General features: G+C 42.8%; 1 protein-coding gene across 28 annotated transcripts in view; it reads left to right on the top strand.

The window, feature by feature from the left end:
• Nucleotides 1-13152, top strand: part of LOC139418475 (protocadherin gamma-C5-like) — a 137504-nt gene that overhangs the window by 97220 nt on the left and 27132 nt on the right. For 2 of the 28 annotated variants that reach the window (XM_071167949.1, XM_071167973.1), the window contains exon 1: nt 215-2842. The exons of 25 other annotated variants lie outside the window; for them this stretch is intronic. In XM_071167949.1, the coding sequence (XP_071024050.1) occupies nt 395-2842 (2448 nt within the window). In that variant the 5' untranslated portion in view covers nt 215-394. Of the gene's footprint in view, nt 1-214; nt 2843-7454; nt 10071-13152 lie in introns of those variants that run through there. One more of the 28 variants, XM_071167953.1, reaches the window with a different exon arrangement.

Below are 13152 nucleotides of genomic sequence, written 5' to 3' on the forward strand. Positions count from 1 at the left end.
AGTGAATGGACACATCACTACATCACTACTGCTCATAACAGCACTGTTTCTTTAACTGCCAGTGCTGAGATACTCGCCATGATAATTCATTGGAGTTCTGTGAACCAATCATGTGCTGAACTGTACAAAGAGATCTAGTCCCTCCCCCAGCCTCAGCACCATAAACCCAGCCTCGTCGAGAACCAGGCTTTTTTTTTAGGTATGGCTACCCGAGACTACCATAATCCTTACAATGCACAGAGCTGAGAGAGACAGAGCTGCGCTCCTTTTGAGAGATAGGACCGACATATAAAACCGTGTTTAATTCTATAGGAATAATAGGTTTTACTTGGTAGGATTATCTTGAAATGTATTACAAACCAAGACCTTTACGAAGTCCAAGGGATCATCATTCATGGAAATGCGGATTCAAATGAAGATGGTATTTCTATGGCGGGGGCTTCTGCTTTCCTCCCTTCTGTGGAATACAATAGAAGCGCAGACGCGCTACACCATCCCGGAGGAGCTGAGTGTGGGATCCGTTATTGGGAATATAGCAATGGATCTGGGTTTGAAAGTGTCTGAGATTTCCGATCGTAAACTGAGGATAGCCTCCGAAGGCGATAAGCAGTATTTCAGTGTGGATTTGGGAAGAGGTGACCTCATTGTTAGTGAGAGAATAGACAGGGAGAATCTGTGTGGACGAAATCCCAATTGTCTGTTACCTTTGGAGGCTTTAATTGAAAACCCACTACAGCTGTATCGTGTTGAAATCGAAATACAGGATATAAATGACAATTCCCCAGTATTCCAAAACAATCTAAATGTTTTAAATATTGCGGAGTCTAGAATTCCAGGTGTAAGATTTCGTTTGGAATCAGCACAAGACCCCGACGTTGGCTCCAATTCCTTACGCTCATATACACTTAGTAAAAATGAACATTTTGTGTTAGACATAAAAACAAAGAAGGATGGGTCAAAAGTCCCAGAATTGGTTTTAGAAAAAGTATTGGACAGAGAAAAACAGTCCGTACAGAGCCTGCTTTTGACGGCCGTAGATGGTGGAAATCCTGCTAGATCAGGCACGGCAGAAATTACTATTCGAGTTCTAGACAATAACGACAATGCACCTGTGTTTGAAGAAAGTACATATGACATTCAAGTGGTTGAAAACACATTACCAGGAACGGTCGTCGTCACTGTTAAAGCAGTCGATCTTGATGATGGGTCCAACAGTGAGATCGTTTACTCATTTGGACCACACACATCAGAGTCACTACAGGACCTTATAACTGTAGATCCGCAAACCGGTGAAATAATAGTTCAGGGAAATATAGATTATGAAAAGGGAAATTCGTTTAAATTTGATGTTCTCGCAACAGACAAGGGCACCCCACCAATGCAGGGCGTATGTAGTATTAATGTAGAAATTATTGATTTAAACGACAATTCCCCAGCTCTCATTTTAAAATCGCAGCCTAGCCCGGTGAGGGAAGACACGCCTATTGGAACGGTTGTTGCTTTGATAAGTGCCAAGGACATAGACTCTGGAGATAATGGTGAGGTAAGTCTGAATATAGCGTTAGGCTTACCTTTTTCATTAAAACCATCCATTTCTAATAACTACGCTTTGGTTACTGATTCCAGTTTCGATCGGGAGAAAAAAACGGAGTATTCTGTCGAAATTCTAGCTTCTGACCACGGGGAACCGTCTCTTACCTCTAGAAAAACAATCACGGTTCGTGTTTTAGATGTCAATGACAACTCGCCAGTGTTTTCCCAGCCGTTCTATACTGTGTATGTTAAAGAAAATGGCATCCCGGGATATTTACTGAGCTCAGTGTCCGCTTCTGATACAGACATGGGTGAGAATGCGAAGATCTCCTATTCTATATTAGACTCTAAAGTACAAGACGTGTCTGTCTCCTCCTATATTTACATAAACTCAGATAACGGCAGCATCTACAGCATGCACTCGTTTGACTATGAGAAACTGAAGGTGTTTCAGATACAGGTCCAGGCAAAGGACCACGGCTCTCCGTCTTTGAGCAGCAACGTCACGGTTCATGTTTTTATCCTGGACCAGAACGACAATGCCCCCGCTGTTATTTACCCATCCGCTGTCACGGGCTCTGTCTCCCATCAGAAGATGCCCCGGTCCGCTAAAGCAGGCCACCTCGCTACCAAGATATCGGCAGTGGACGCAGACTCGGGCCATAACGCCTGGATTTCCTATAGGCTGGTGGAGGCCACAGACTCGTCTCTGTTCAGTGTGAATCTTTACACGGGGGAGGTGAGGACTAAACGCGCTGTTTCAGAGCAGGATGACTCCTCTCAGAGGCTGCTTATAGATATACAAGACAATGGGGAACCGGTCCAGTCCGCCACAGTCACAGTCAACATACTGTTAGAGGACGGGCTCCACGAGCCCATCTCAGACTTCCGCCAGAAAACAGCCGAGCCCAGCAAGAGAAACAGTAAAATCACCTTTTATTTGATCATCTCTCTGGCCTCAGTGTCCGTTTTGTCTTTGTTGACTTTTCTCATCTTAGTGGTGAATTGCGTTAGGAACAGTAGGAGCAGCTCGAGTTGCTGTATCAGACGGGCTGACTCTGACGGATACAAGAATCCCAACAGAAACTTGCAGCTCCAGCTCAACACTGACGGCCCTATTAAGTATGTGGAGGTCCTGGGAGGGGACATGTTGTCTCAGAGCCAGTCCTTCAGGTCGTGTCTCTCTCCAGTGTCCGAGTTCAGTGATTTCACCCTCGTTAAGCCCAGCAGCACCACAGACTTTAAGGACATGATAAACGTACTTGATGCATCTTTACCGGACAGCGCGTGGACGTTCGAGAGCCAACAGGTGAGACTATGTTTTATTACCACCGGATTTAATTGTTGTTCATTTATGACTGTATCTCCTGGAACTGGGTTTTACCACTTCTATTCATTCGATGCTATAACATTTGGGTGATTTTCTTTTTCTGTTAATATGAGAGTTTTCAGCTATAGATACTTTATCGGTATTTTTTCAATATAACGCATCCGCTGATGTTGCACTTTCGCATTTGCGGTGAGAGCGATGTTAGTCAGACCATTAGACATCCTGAAAATCGGGCTTCACATAAAATCATCTGTAGCGTCCGAACGGGTTGTCCTACATACGATTGTGACCCCTCTATGGAAAGGTGAGACCCATAAGCGTATTGGGACTCGTCTGAAGTCGGTGCAGCGGATGTGCCTAATTACAATTGAAGTCGGAAGTTTACATAAACTTAGGTTGGAGTCATTAAAACTCGTTTTCAACCACTCCACACATTTCTTGCTAACAAACTATAGTTTTGACAAGTCGGTTAGGACATCTACTTTGTGCATGACACAAGTACTTTTTCTAACAATTGTTTACAGACATTATTTCCCTTATAATTCACTGTATCACAATTCCAGTGGGTCAGAAGTTTACATACACTAAGTTAACTGTGCCTTTAAACAGCTTGGAAAATTCCAGAAAATGATGTCATGGCTTTAGAAGCTTCTGATGGGCTAATTGATATAATTTGAGTCAATTGGAGGTGTACCTGTGGATGTATTTCAATGCCTACCTTCAAACTCAGTGCCTCTTTGCTTGACATCATGGAAAAATCAAAAGAAATCAGCCAAGACCTCAGAAAACATTTTTAGACGTCCAAAAGTCTGGTTCATCCTTGGGAGCAATTTCCAACACCTGAAGGTACCACGTTCATCTGTACAAACAATAGTATGCAAGTATAAACACCATGGGACCACGCAGCCATCATTCTGCTCAGGAAGGAGATGCGTTCTGTCTCCTAGAGATGAACGTACTTTGGTGCGAAAAATGCTAATGAATCCCAGAACAACAGCAAAGGGCCTTGTGAAGATGCTGGAGGAAACAGGTACAAAAGTATCTATAGCCACAGTAAAACAAGTCCTATATCGTCATAACCTGAAAGGCAGCTCAGCAAGGAAGAAGCCACTGCTTCAAACCTGCCATAAAAAAACAAGACTACGGTTTGCAACTGCACATGGGGACAACGATCGTACTTTTTGGAGAAATGTCCTCTGGTCTGATGAAACAAAAATAGAACTGTTTGGCCATAACGACCATCGTTATGTTTGGAGGAAAAAGGGGGAGGCTTGCAAGCCAAAGAACACCATCCCAACTGTGAAGCACGTGGATGGCAGCATTGTGTTGTGGGGGTGGTTTGCTGCAGGAGGGACTGGTGCACTTCACAAAATAGATGGCATCATGAGGAGGGGAAATTACGTGGATATATTGAAGCAACATCTCAAGACATCAGTCAGGAAGTTAAAGCTTGGTCCCAAATGGGTATTCCAAATGGACAATGACCCCAAGCATGCTTCCAAAGTTGTGGCTAAGCCCTGTCCTCTATCCTATTGAAAATGTGTGGGTAGAACTGAAAAGGCATGTGATAGCAAGTAGGCCTACAAACCTGACTCAGTTACACCAGCTCTGTCAGGATGAACGGGCCAAAATTCACCCAACTTATTGTGGGAAGCTTGTGGAAGGCTACCCGAAACGTTTGACCCAAGTTAAACAATTTAAAGACAATGCTACCAAATACTAATTGAGTGTATGTAAACCTCTGACCCACTGGGAATGTGATGAAAGAAATACAATCTGAAATAAATCATTCTCTCTACTATTATTCTAACGTTTCACATTCTTAAAATAAAGTGGTGATTCCAACTGACCTAAAACAGGGAATTTTTACTAGGATTAAATGTCAGGAATTGTGAAAAACTGAGTTCAAATGTATTTGGCTAAGGTGTATGTAAACTTCCGACTTCAACTGTATGTCTGTAGTCCAAACATTTGACCCATCTGTGGAAAGGTGAGACTCTCACTAACACGTTCATGTCAGTTTTTTTGCTCGCCCTCAGGCCTCACAAGACTCCGCTGAAGTACCAGTTGAATAGAAATATATATTTAGATTGTTCAGAGCCGAAAATAAGTGGTTAGATACATGTTTCCCGATCTTTCTTATTTCTCTCAGATATAGGACAGACACTTCAGAACAAACTACCTTTTGATTTTTTGTTCCATGTAGTGAATCTGTAATTCAATGTGTTTATAATGGGCTAATAGCAGTAAGGCCATATTAAAATGTTAATCATGTATGTATGTGTGTGTGTGTGTGTGTGTGTGTGTGTGTGTGTGTGTGTGTGTGTGTGTATGTATATTTTTTTGTTTTATAATTCAAGGGGCCTTACAATTGAAAATCAAACAGCTAAATGACCTTCTTAAAACAATTCCATATAGTTTAAACTCCCCCGGCTTAGACAGGGCTTAGTCTGTATAGGGTTAAACTGACAGATATTTATGGGGATTTTTTGTATATTGCTAATTAGATTTATGCTGGGACGCAAAAAACAACTCTAGGTTAAAGAATATTGTTTAACTTGGTCTAAGCGCTCCAGGCTGCAAGCGCTGTCCACAAACAAGGTGCTGAAATAGCTCTGGATTAGTTAGCGAGTCATGGAACACTTGTTCCTGTTGTTCTGTCTGTGTTATTTGTAGTTCATACAGTGCATTCGGAAAGTATTCAGACCCCTGGAATCTTAACACATTTTGTTACGTTACAGCCTTCTTCTAAAATGATTTTTTTTAAATTCAATCCTCATCATTCTACACACAATACCCCATAATGACAAAGATAAAACAGGTTTTCAAAAATGTTTGCACATTTATATAAAAGAAAAACAGAAATTCCTTATTTACATAAGTATTCAGACCCTTTGCTATGAGACTCGAAATTGAGCTCAGGTGCGTCCTGTTGCCATTGATCATCCTTGATCATCCTGTGGTAAATTCAATTGATTGGACATGATTTGGGAGGCACACACCTGTCTATATAACGTCACACAGTTGACAGTGCATGTCGAAGCATAAACCAAGCCATGAGGTCGAAGGAATTGTCCGTAGAGCTCCAAGACAGGATTGTGTCGAGGTACAGATCTGGGGAAGGTTACCAAAACGTTTCTGTAGCATTGAAGGTCCCCAAGAACATAGTGGCCTCCATCATTCTTGAATGGAAGAAGTTTGAAACCACCAAGACTTTTCCTAGAGCTGGCTTCCAGGCTAAACTGAGCAATCGGGGGAGAAGGGCCTTAGTCAGGGAGGACTGAGCTCCAGAGTTCCTCTGTGGAGATGGGAGAATGTTTTCAGAAGGACAACCATCTCTGTAGCATTCCACCAATCAGGGCTTTATGGTAGAGTGGCCAGATGGAAGCCAATTCAAGGTAAAAGGTACATGAAAGCCCACTTGGAGTTTGCCAAAAGGCACCTAAAGGACTTTCAGACCATGAGAAACAAGATTCTCTGGCCTGATTAAACCAAGATTTGGCCTGAATGCCAAGCGTCACATCAGGAGGAAAACTCCTACGGTAAATCATGGTGGAGGCAGCATCATGCCTTGGGGATTTTTTTCATCGACAGGGACGAGGAGACTAGTCAGGATTGAGAGAAAGATGAAGAGAGCAAACTACAGAGACATCCTTGATGCTCCAGAGCACTCAGGACCTCAGACTGGGGCGAAGGTTCACCTTCCAACAGGACCACGAACCTAAGCACACAGCCAAGATAACACAGGAGTGGCTTCTGGACAAGTCTCTGAATGACCTTTAGTGACCCAGCCAAAGTCCGGACTTGAACCAGATTGAACATCTCTGGATAGACCTGAAAATAGCTGTGCGGCAATGCTCCCCATCCAACCTGACAGAGCTTGAGAGGATCTGCAGAGAATAATGGGAGAAATTCCGCAAATAAAGGTGTGCCAAGGTTGTAGCATCATACCCAAGAAGACTCGAGGCTGTAATCACTGCCACAAGTGCTTCAACAAATTACAGAGTAAAGGGTCTGAATACTTATTTCAATGTAATATGTTTATATATTTATTTTTATACATTTTCAAAAATGTCTGAACTTGTTTTTGCTTTTTTCATCATGGGGTATTATGTGTCGATTGATGAGGGGGAAAAGCAATGAAATCCATTTTAGAATATGGCTGTAAAGTAACAAAATGTGGAAAAAGTCAAGGGGTCTGTATACTTTCTGGAATGCACTATACAGGCTATTCAATTTTCATTATATTAATTCATGAAATGGCTTTCTTCTACACTTTGGCAAGCGTTTATGTAGGCTATTTATTTGTTTGTTTATTGTACATGAAGGTAAACCATAAATGCCAATGCAGTAACAGACACCAATTTTGAGGAGTGAATGGACACATCACTACATCACTACTGCTCATAACAGCACTGTTTCTTTAACTGCCTGTGCTGAGATACTCGCCATGATAACCCATTGGATTTCTGTGAACCAATCATGTGCTGAACTGTACAAAGAGATCTAGTCCCTCCCCCAGCCTCAGCACTATAAGCCCAGCCTCGTCAAGAACACTGCTTTTGTTTTTTTAGGAATGGCTACTGGAGTCTACCATTCTACAATGCATAGAGCTGGGAGAGACAGAGCCGCGCTCATATTGAGAGATAGGACTAATATTTAAAACGGTGTTCAGTTCTGTATGAATAATATATTTTACTAACTGGGATTATATTGCAATGTATTACAAACCAAGACCTTTACGAAGTCCAAGGGATCGTCATTCATGGAAATGAGGATTCTAATGAAGATAAAGGTTTTCCTATGGCTTCTGCTTTTCTTCCTCATGGGGTATACAATAGAAGCGCAGACGCGCTACACCATCCCCGAGGAGCTCAACGTGGGATCCGTTGTTGGGAATATAGCTAAAGATCTGGGTTTGAATTTATCTGAGATTTCCGATCGTAAACTTAGAATAGCTTCCGAGGGTGGTAAGCATTATTTCAGTGTGGATTTGGGAAAAGGCGAGCTTATTGTTAATGAGAGGATAGACAGAGAAAGTCTTTGTGGAGGAAATGCCAATTGTCTGTTGCCTTTAGAGGCTATTATAGAAAACCCACTACAGCTGTATCGTGTTGAGATCGAAATTCAGGACATAAATGACAATTTACCAGTTTTTCAAAGCAATAGAAATGTTTTAAATATTGCGGAGCACACACTACCAGGCGCAAGATTTCGGTTAGAATCAGCACAAGACCCCGATGTTGGCTCCAATTCTTTACGCACGTATACACTTAGTAAAAATGAACATTTTGTGCTAGATATTAAAACAAATAAAGATGGGTCAAAAGTATCCGAATTGATTTTAGAAAAGGTATTGGACAGAGAAAAACAGTCCGTACACAGCCTGCTTCTAACAGCCGTGGATGGTGGGAATCCTGCTAGATCAGGCACTGCAGAAATTATTATTCGGGTACAAGACATAAACGACAATGCACCCATCTTTGAGGAAAGTGGATATGATATCCAAGTGGTTGAAAATACACGTCCAGGAACGGTCGTTGTCACTGTAAAAGCAGTCGACCGTGATGATGGAGTCAATCGTGAGATCGTGTACTCATTTGGACCACACACCTCAGAGTCCCTACAGAACCTTTTAACTGTTAATCCCCAAACTGGCGAAATAAAGGTTAAGGGAGAGATAGATTATGAAGCGAGAAATTCGTTTAAAATTGATGTTCTTGCCACAGACAAAGGCATTCCACCAATGCAAGGCCTCTGTACTATTAATGTTGAAATTATGGATTTGAATGACAATTCCCCAGAGATCATTTTAAAGTCTCAGCCTAGTCCTGTTAGTGAAGACGCGCCTGTTGGAACAGTTATAGCTTTGATAAGTGCCAAGGACGCAGACTCTGGAGATAATGGTAATGTCAACTTGAATATAGCGCCAGGCTTACCATTTAAATTAAAACCATCTGTATCTAACAACTACGCTTTGGTTACGGACACCAGTTTGGATAGAGAAAAAAATCTAGACTACACTGTCGAAATTAAAGCTTCTGACTCCGGAACACCGTCTCTCAACTCCAGAAAAACAATAAATGTTCGTATTTTGGATGTCAATGACAACCCTCCAGTTTTCTCCCAACCTTCTTACACTGTTTACGTCAGAGAGAACAATGCTGCTGGATCAATAATGTGTTCAGTGTCCGCTTCAGATCCAGATATCGGAGAAAACGCCAAGATCTCCTATTCTATATTAGACTCTAAAGTACAAGACGTGTCTGTCTCCTCCTATATTTACATAAACTCAGATAACGGCAGCATCTACAGCATGCACTCGTTTGACTATGAGAAACTGAAGGTGTTTCAGATACAGGTCCAGGCAAAGGACAACGGCTCTCCGTCTCTGAGCAGCAACGTCACGGTTCATGTTTTTATCCTGGACCTGAACGACAATGCCCCCGCTGTTATTTACCCATCCGCTGTCATGGGCTCTGTCTCCCATCAGAAGATGCCCCGGTCCGCTAAAGCAGGCCACCTCGCTACCAAGATATCGGCAGTGGACGCAGACTCGGGCCATAACGCCTGGATTTCCTATAGGCTGGTGGAGGCCACAGACTCGTCTCTGTTCACTGTGAATCTTTACACGGGGGAGGTGAGGACTAAACGCGCTGTTTCAGAGCAGGATGACTCCTCTCAGAGGCTGCTTATAGAGATACAAGACAATGGGGAGCCGGTCCAGTCCGCCACAGTCACAGTCAACATACTGTTAGAGGACGGGCTCCACGAGCCCATCTCGGACTTCCGCCAGAAAACACCCGAGCCCAGCAAGAGAAACAGTAAAATCACCTTTTACTTAATAATCTCTCTGGCCTCAGTGTCCGTGTTGTCTTTGTTGACTCTCCTCATCTTAGTGGCGAAGTGCGTTAGAAACAGGAGCAGCTCGAGTTGCTGTATCAGACGGTCTGACTCTGACGGATACAAGAATCCCAACAGAAACCTGCAGCTCCAGCTCAACACTGACGGCCCTATTAAGTATGTGGAGGTCCTGGGAGGGGACATGTTGTCTCAGAGCCAGTCCTTCAGATCGTGTCTCTCTCCAGTGTCCGAGTTCAGTGATTTCACCCTCGTTAAGCCCAGCAGCACCACTGACTTTCAGGACATGATAAACGTGCTTGATGCATCATTACCTGACAGTGCGTGGACGTTCGAGAGCCAACAGGTGAGCACAATTCCTGCTTAAATGAGTGTTATGCAAATGTCCTGCGTTCTCATCTATTATTCCTATTCCAGTGACTGACTACATTAGAATAAATATTGCATACTTTAAATGTATGTGTTTTCATAACTATGTATGTTGATAATAGGTTCACGTATTTTTTGTGGTTCTTTTGATAAACGTCTTGCATTTCAGAGGCTATACGATACACTATGCCTTAACTATCTGGCTTTGCGCTGTCCAAGGTTCTGAAATGTATGCTACAGTTCTGACTCGCTGCTAGAATAGGGCGAGAGCTCCGAGTGATTCAGTTCGTCACTATAGCAGCATTGTACTTTTTTAAAACCTCAAGAATATCTTGGTTGTTTTGTACCGTGCTTTTGTTGTTCTGTTCCCTTACTTGTTCTTACAATGTTTTGTTAAATATGAATTGCTTCACTTTTTACGACTTTGATAGGAAAACAACTACGTTAATGCATCAACGGGACAAGTCACAAAAGACAGAGGACACATTATTACGTTGAAATGTTTTGTTCATGAAACAGTAGCTATAGGTCTAACATAAATTATATTGTTTCATTCTACTTCGATTTCAATGTCCGGTGTATTTGGATTTTCATATTTAAAAAAAAATCAGTCTTAGGAAAAACGTATTTATTTTGTGATGGTGACGCTAGTAGGTCTACGTAGTTGTTTTCCTCGCCCGTAGCCTGGGTCTGTAGTGCTGCTTAAAAGCAGCACTGATCCTAGTCTTAATCTATTGGAGCGCTGAGCGCCAATAGCATGCAGCATTGTACAAAGAGATCTACGCCCTTCCCCAGCCATAGCACAGTAACCCATATACAGCACAGAGATGGGAGAGACGGAGCTACGCTCATCGATTCAGTGAAACGAACATTTTTTTTTTGCAACATGTTGTACTTCAAAGATAACGAAATATTCATGATCTAATTGCTTATGATTGCGATGTATTGCAATCCAAGAACTTCATTTGCGTCAGAAATTATATCTTCTTTGGAAATTGGGATTTTAGGGATGAAGATTCTGCGTAAACGGGCGTTCTGGCTGTTCTTTCTGCTATGGAATACAATACAGGCTCAGATCCGCTACACTATTCCAGAGGAATTGAAAGAAGGGGCTGTTGTTGGGAATATAGCAGAGGATCTTGGTTTGAAAGCGTCTGAGATTTTTGTGCGTAAACTAAGGATCGCCTCCGAGGCTGGTAAGCAATATTTCAGTGTGGATTTAAGGAGAGGCGAGTTGGTTGTCAACGAGAGGATCGACAGAGAGAGTTTGTGCGGACAAAGCGCCAGTTGTCTATTACCACTGCAGGTTGTTATTGAGGAGCCGCTCCAGCTTTACCGCGTTGAGGTGGAAGTCCAGGATATTAATGATAATGGGCCAATCTTTTTGTCTACTGAACGTGTTCTTAATATTGCAGAATCCACAACAACCGGAGCTCGATTTCTACTTACCAGTGCAAAGGACCCTGACGTGGGATCCAATTCCCTCAGTTCATACAAATTAAATAAAAATGACTTTTTTTCATTAAATGTTAAGACCAATAGAGATGGAACGAAAATACCAGAGTTACTTTTACAAAAAGCACTAGACAGAGAGAAACAGGCCGTTCATCATCTTGTGCTGACAGCAATAGATGGTGGCAATCCGGTCCGATCAGGTACTACGGAGGTCACTGTTCAAGTTTTAGATAACAATGACAATGCTCCAATCTTTGAGAAATCGCTTTATGAATGTTCTTTACTAGAGAATTCACCCAAAAGTACAGTGGTCATAATCGTCAAAGCCGGTGATACTGATGAGGGTGCAAATGGAGCATTGCAATACACGTTCGCTGAGCAAACGCCAGACTTCATACATGAAATGTTTTCTATTGACTCGGAGTCTGGACAGATCACTTTGACGGGCAATCTGGATTATGAAGAGAGTCACACGTATGAATTTAATATACGCGCTACAGACAAAGGAATTCCCGCTATGGAGGGCCACTGCTCTATTCGGGTAGAGATTTTAGACGTGAACGATAATGCACCTGAAATTGTCCTTACCTCGTCACCTAACCCAGTGAAAGAAGATGCTTCTTTAGGAACAGTTGTTGCTTTGATAGGCGCAAAGGATCTTGATTCAGTGGAAAATGGGAAGGTTAGTTTGAGTTTAATAGGCGAACATCCATTTAAATTGAAACCGTCGTATGCAGATAATTATGCTATACTAACAGACTCTGAACTCGACCGGGAGCTATTTTCTGAATATAAACTGAAAATTGTCGCCTCTGATTCGGGTTCTCCTCCCCTCACTTCAAAAAAAGAGGTAATTGTAAGAGTTTTGGACGTTAATGACAACCCTCCAGTTTTCTCACAGCCCTCTTACACTGTTTACGTCAGAGAGAACAATGCTGCTGGATCAATAATGTGTTCAGTTTCCGCTTCAGATCCAGATATCGGAGAAAACGCCAAGATCACCTATTCTATATTAGCCTCTAAAGTACACGACGTGTCTGTCTCCTCCTATATTTACATAAACTCAGATAACGGCAGCATCTACAGCATGCACTCGTTTGACTATGAGAAACTGAAGGTGTTTCAATTACAGGTCCAGGCAAAGGACCACGGCTCTCCGTCTTTGAGCAGCAACGTCACGGTTCATGTTTTTATCATGGACCAGAACGACAATGTACCCGCTGTTATTTACCCTTCGGTGGTCATGGGCTCTGTCTCCCATCAGAAGATGCCCCGGTCCGCTAAAGCAGGCCACCTGACCACTAAGATATCGGCAGTGGACGCAGACTCGGGCCATAACGCTTGGATTTCCTATAGGCTGGTGGAGGCCACAGACTCGTCTCTGTTCAGTGTGAATCTTTACACAGGGGAGGTGAGGACTAAACGCGCTGTTTCAGAGCAGGATGACTCCTCTCAGAGGCTGCTTGTAGAGATACAGGACAATGGGGAGCCGGTCCAGTCCGCCACAGTCACAGTCAACATATTGTTAGAGGACGGGCTCCACGAGCCCATCTCGGACTTCCGCCAGAAAACAGCCGAGCCCAGCAAGAGAAACAGTAAAATCA

This window comes from Oncorhynchus clarkii, chromosome 10 (assembly GCF_045791955.1).
Source record: "Oncorhynchus clarkii lewisi isolate Uvic-CL-2024 chromosome 10, UVic_Ocla_1.0, whole genome shotgun sequence".
Classification (NCBI taxonomy): Eukaryota; Metazoa; Chordata; class Actinopteri; order Salmoniformes; family Salmonidae; genus Oncorhynchus; species Oncorhynchus clarkii.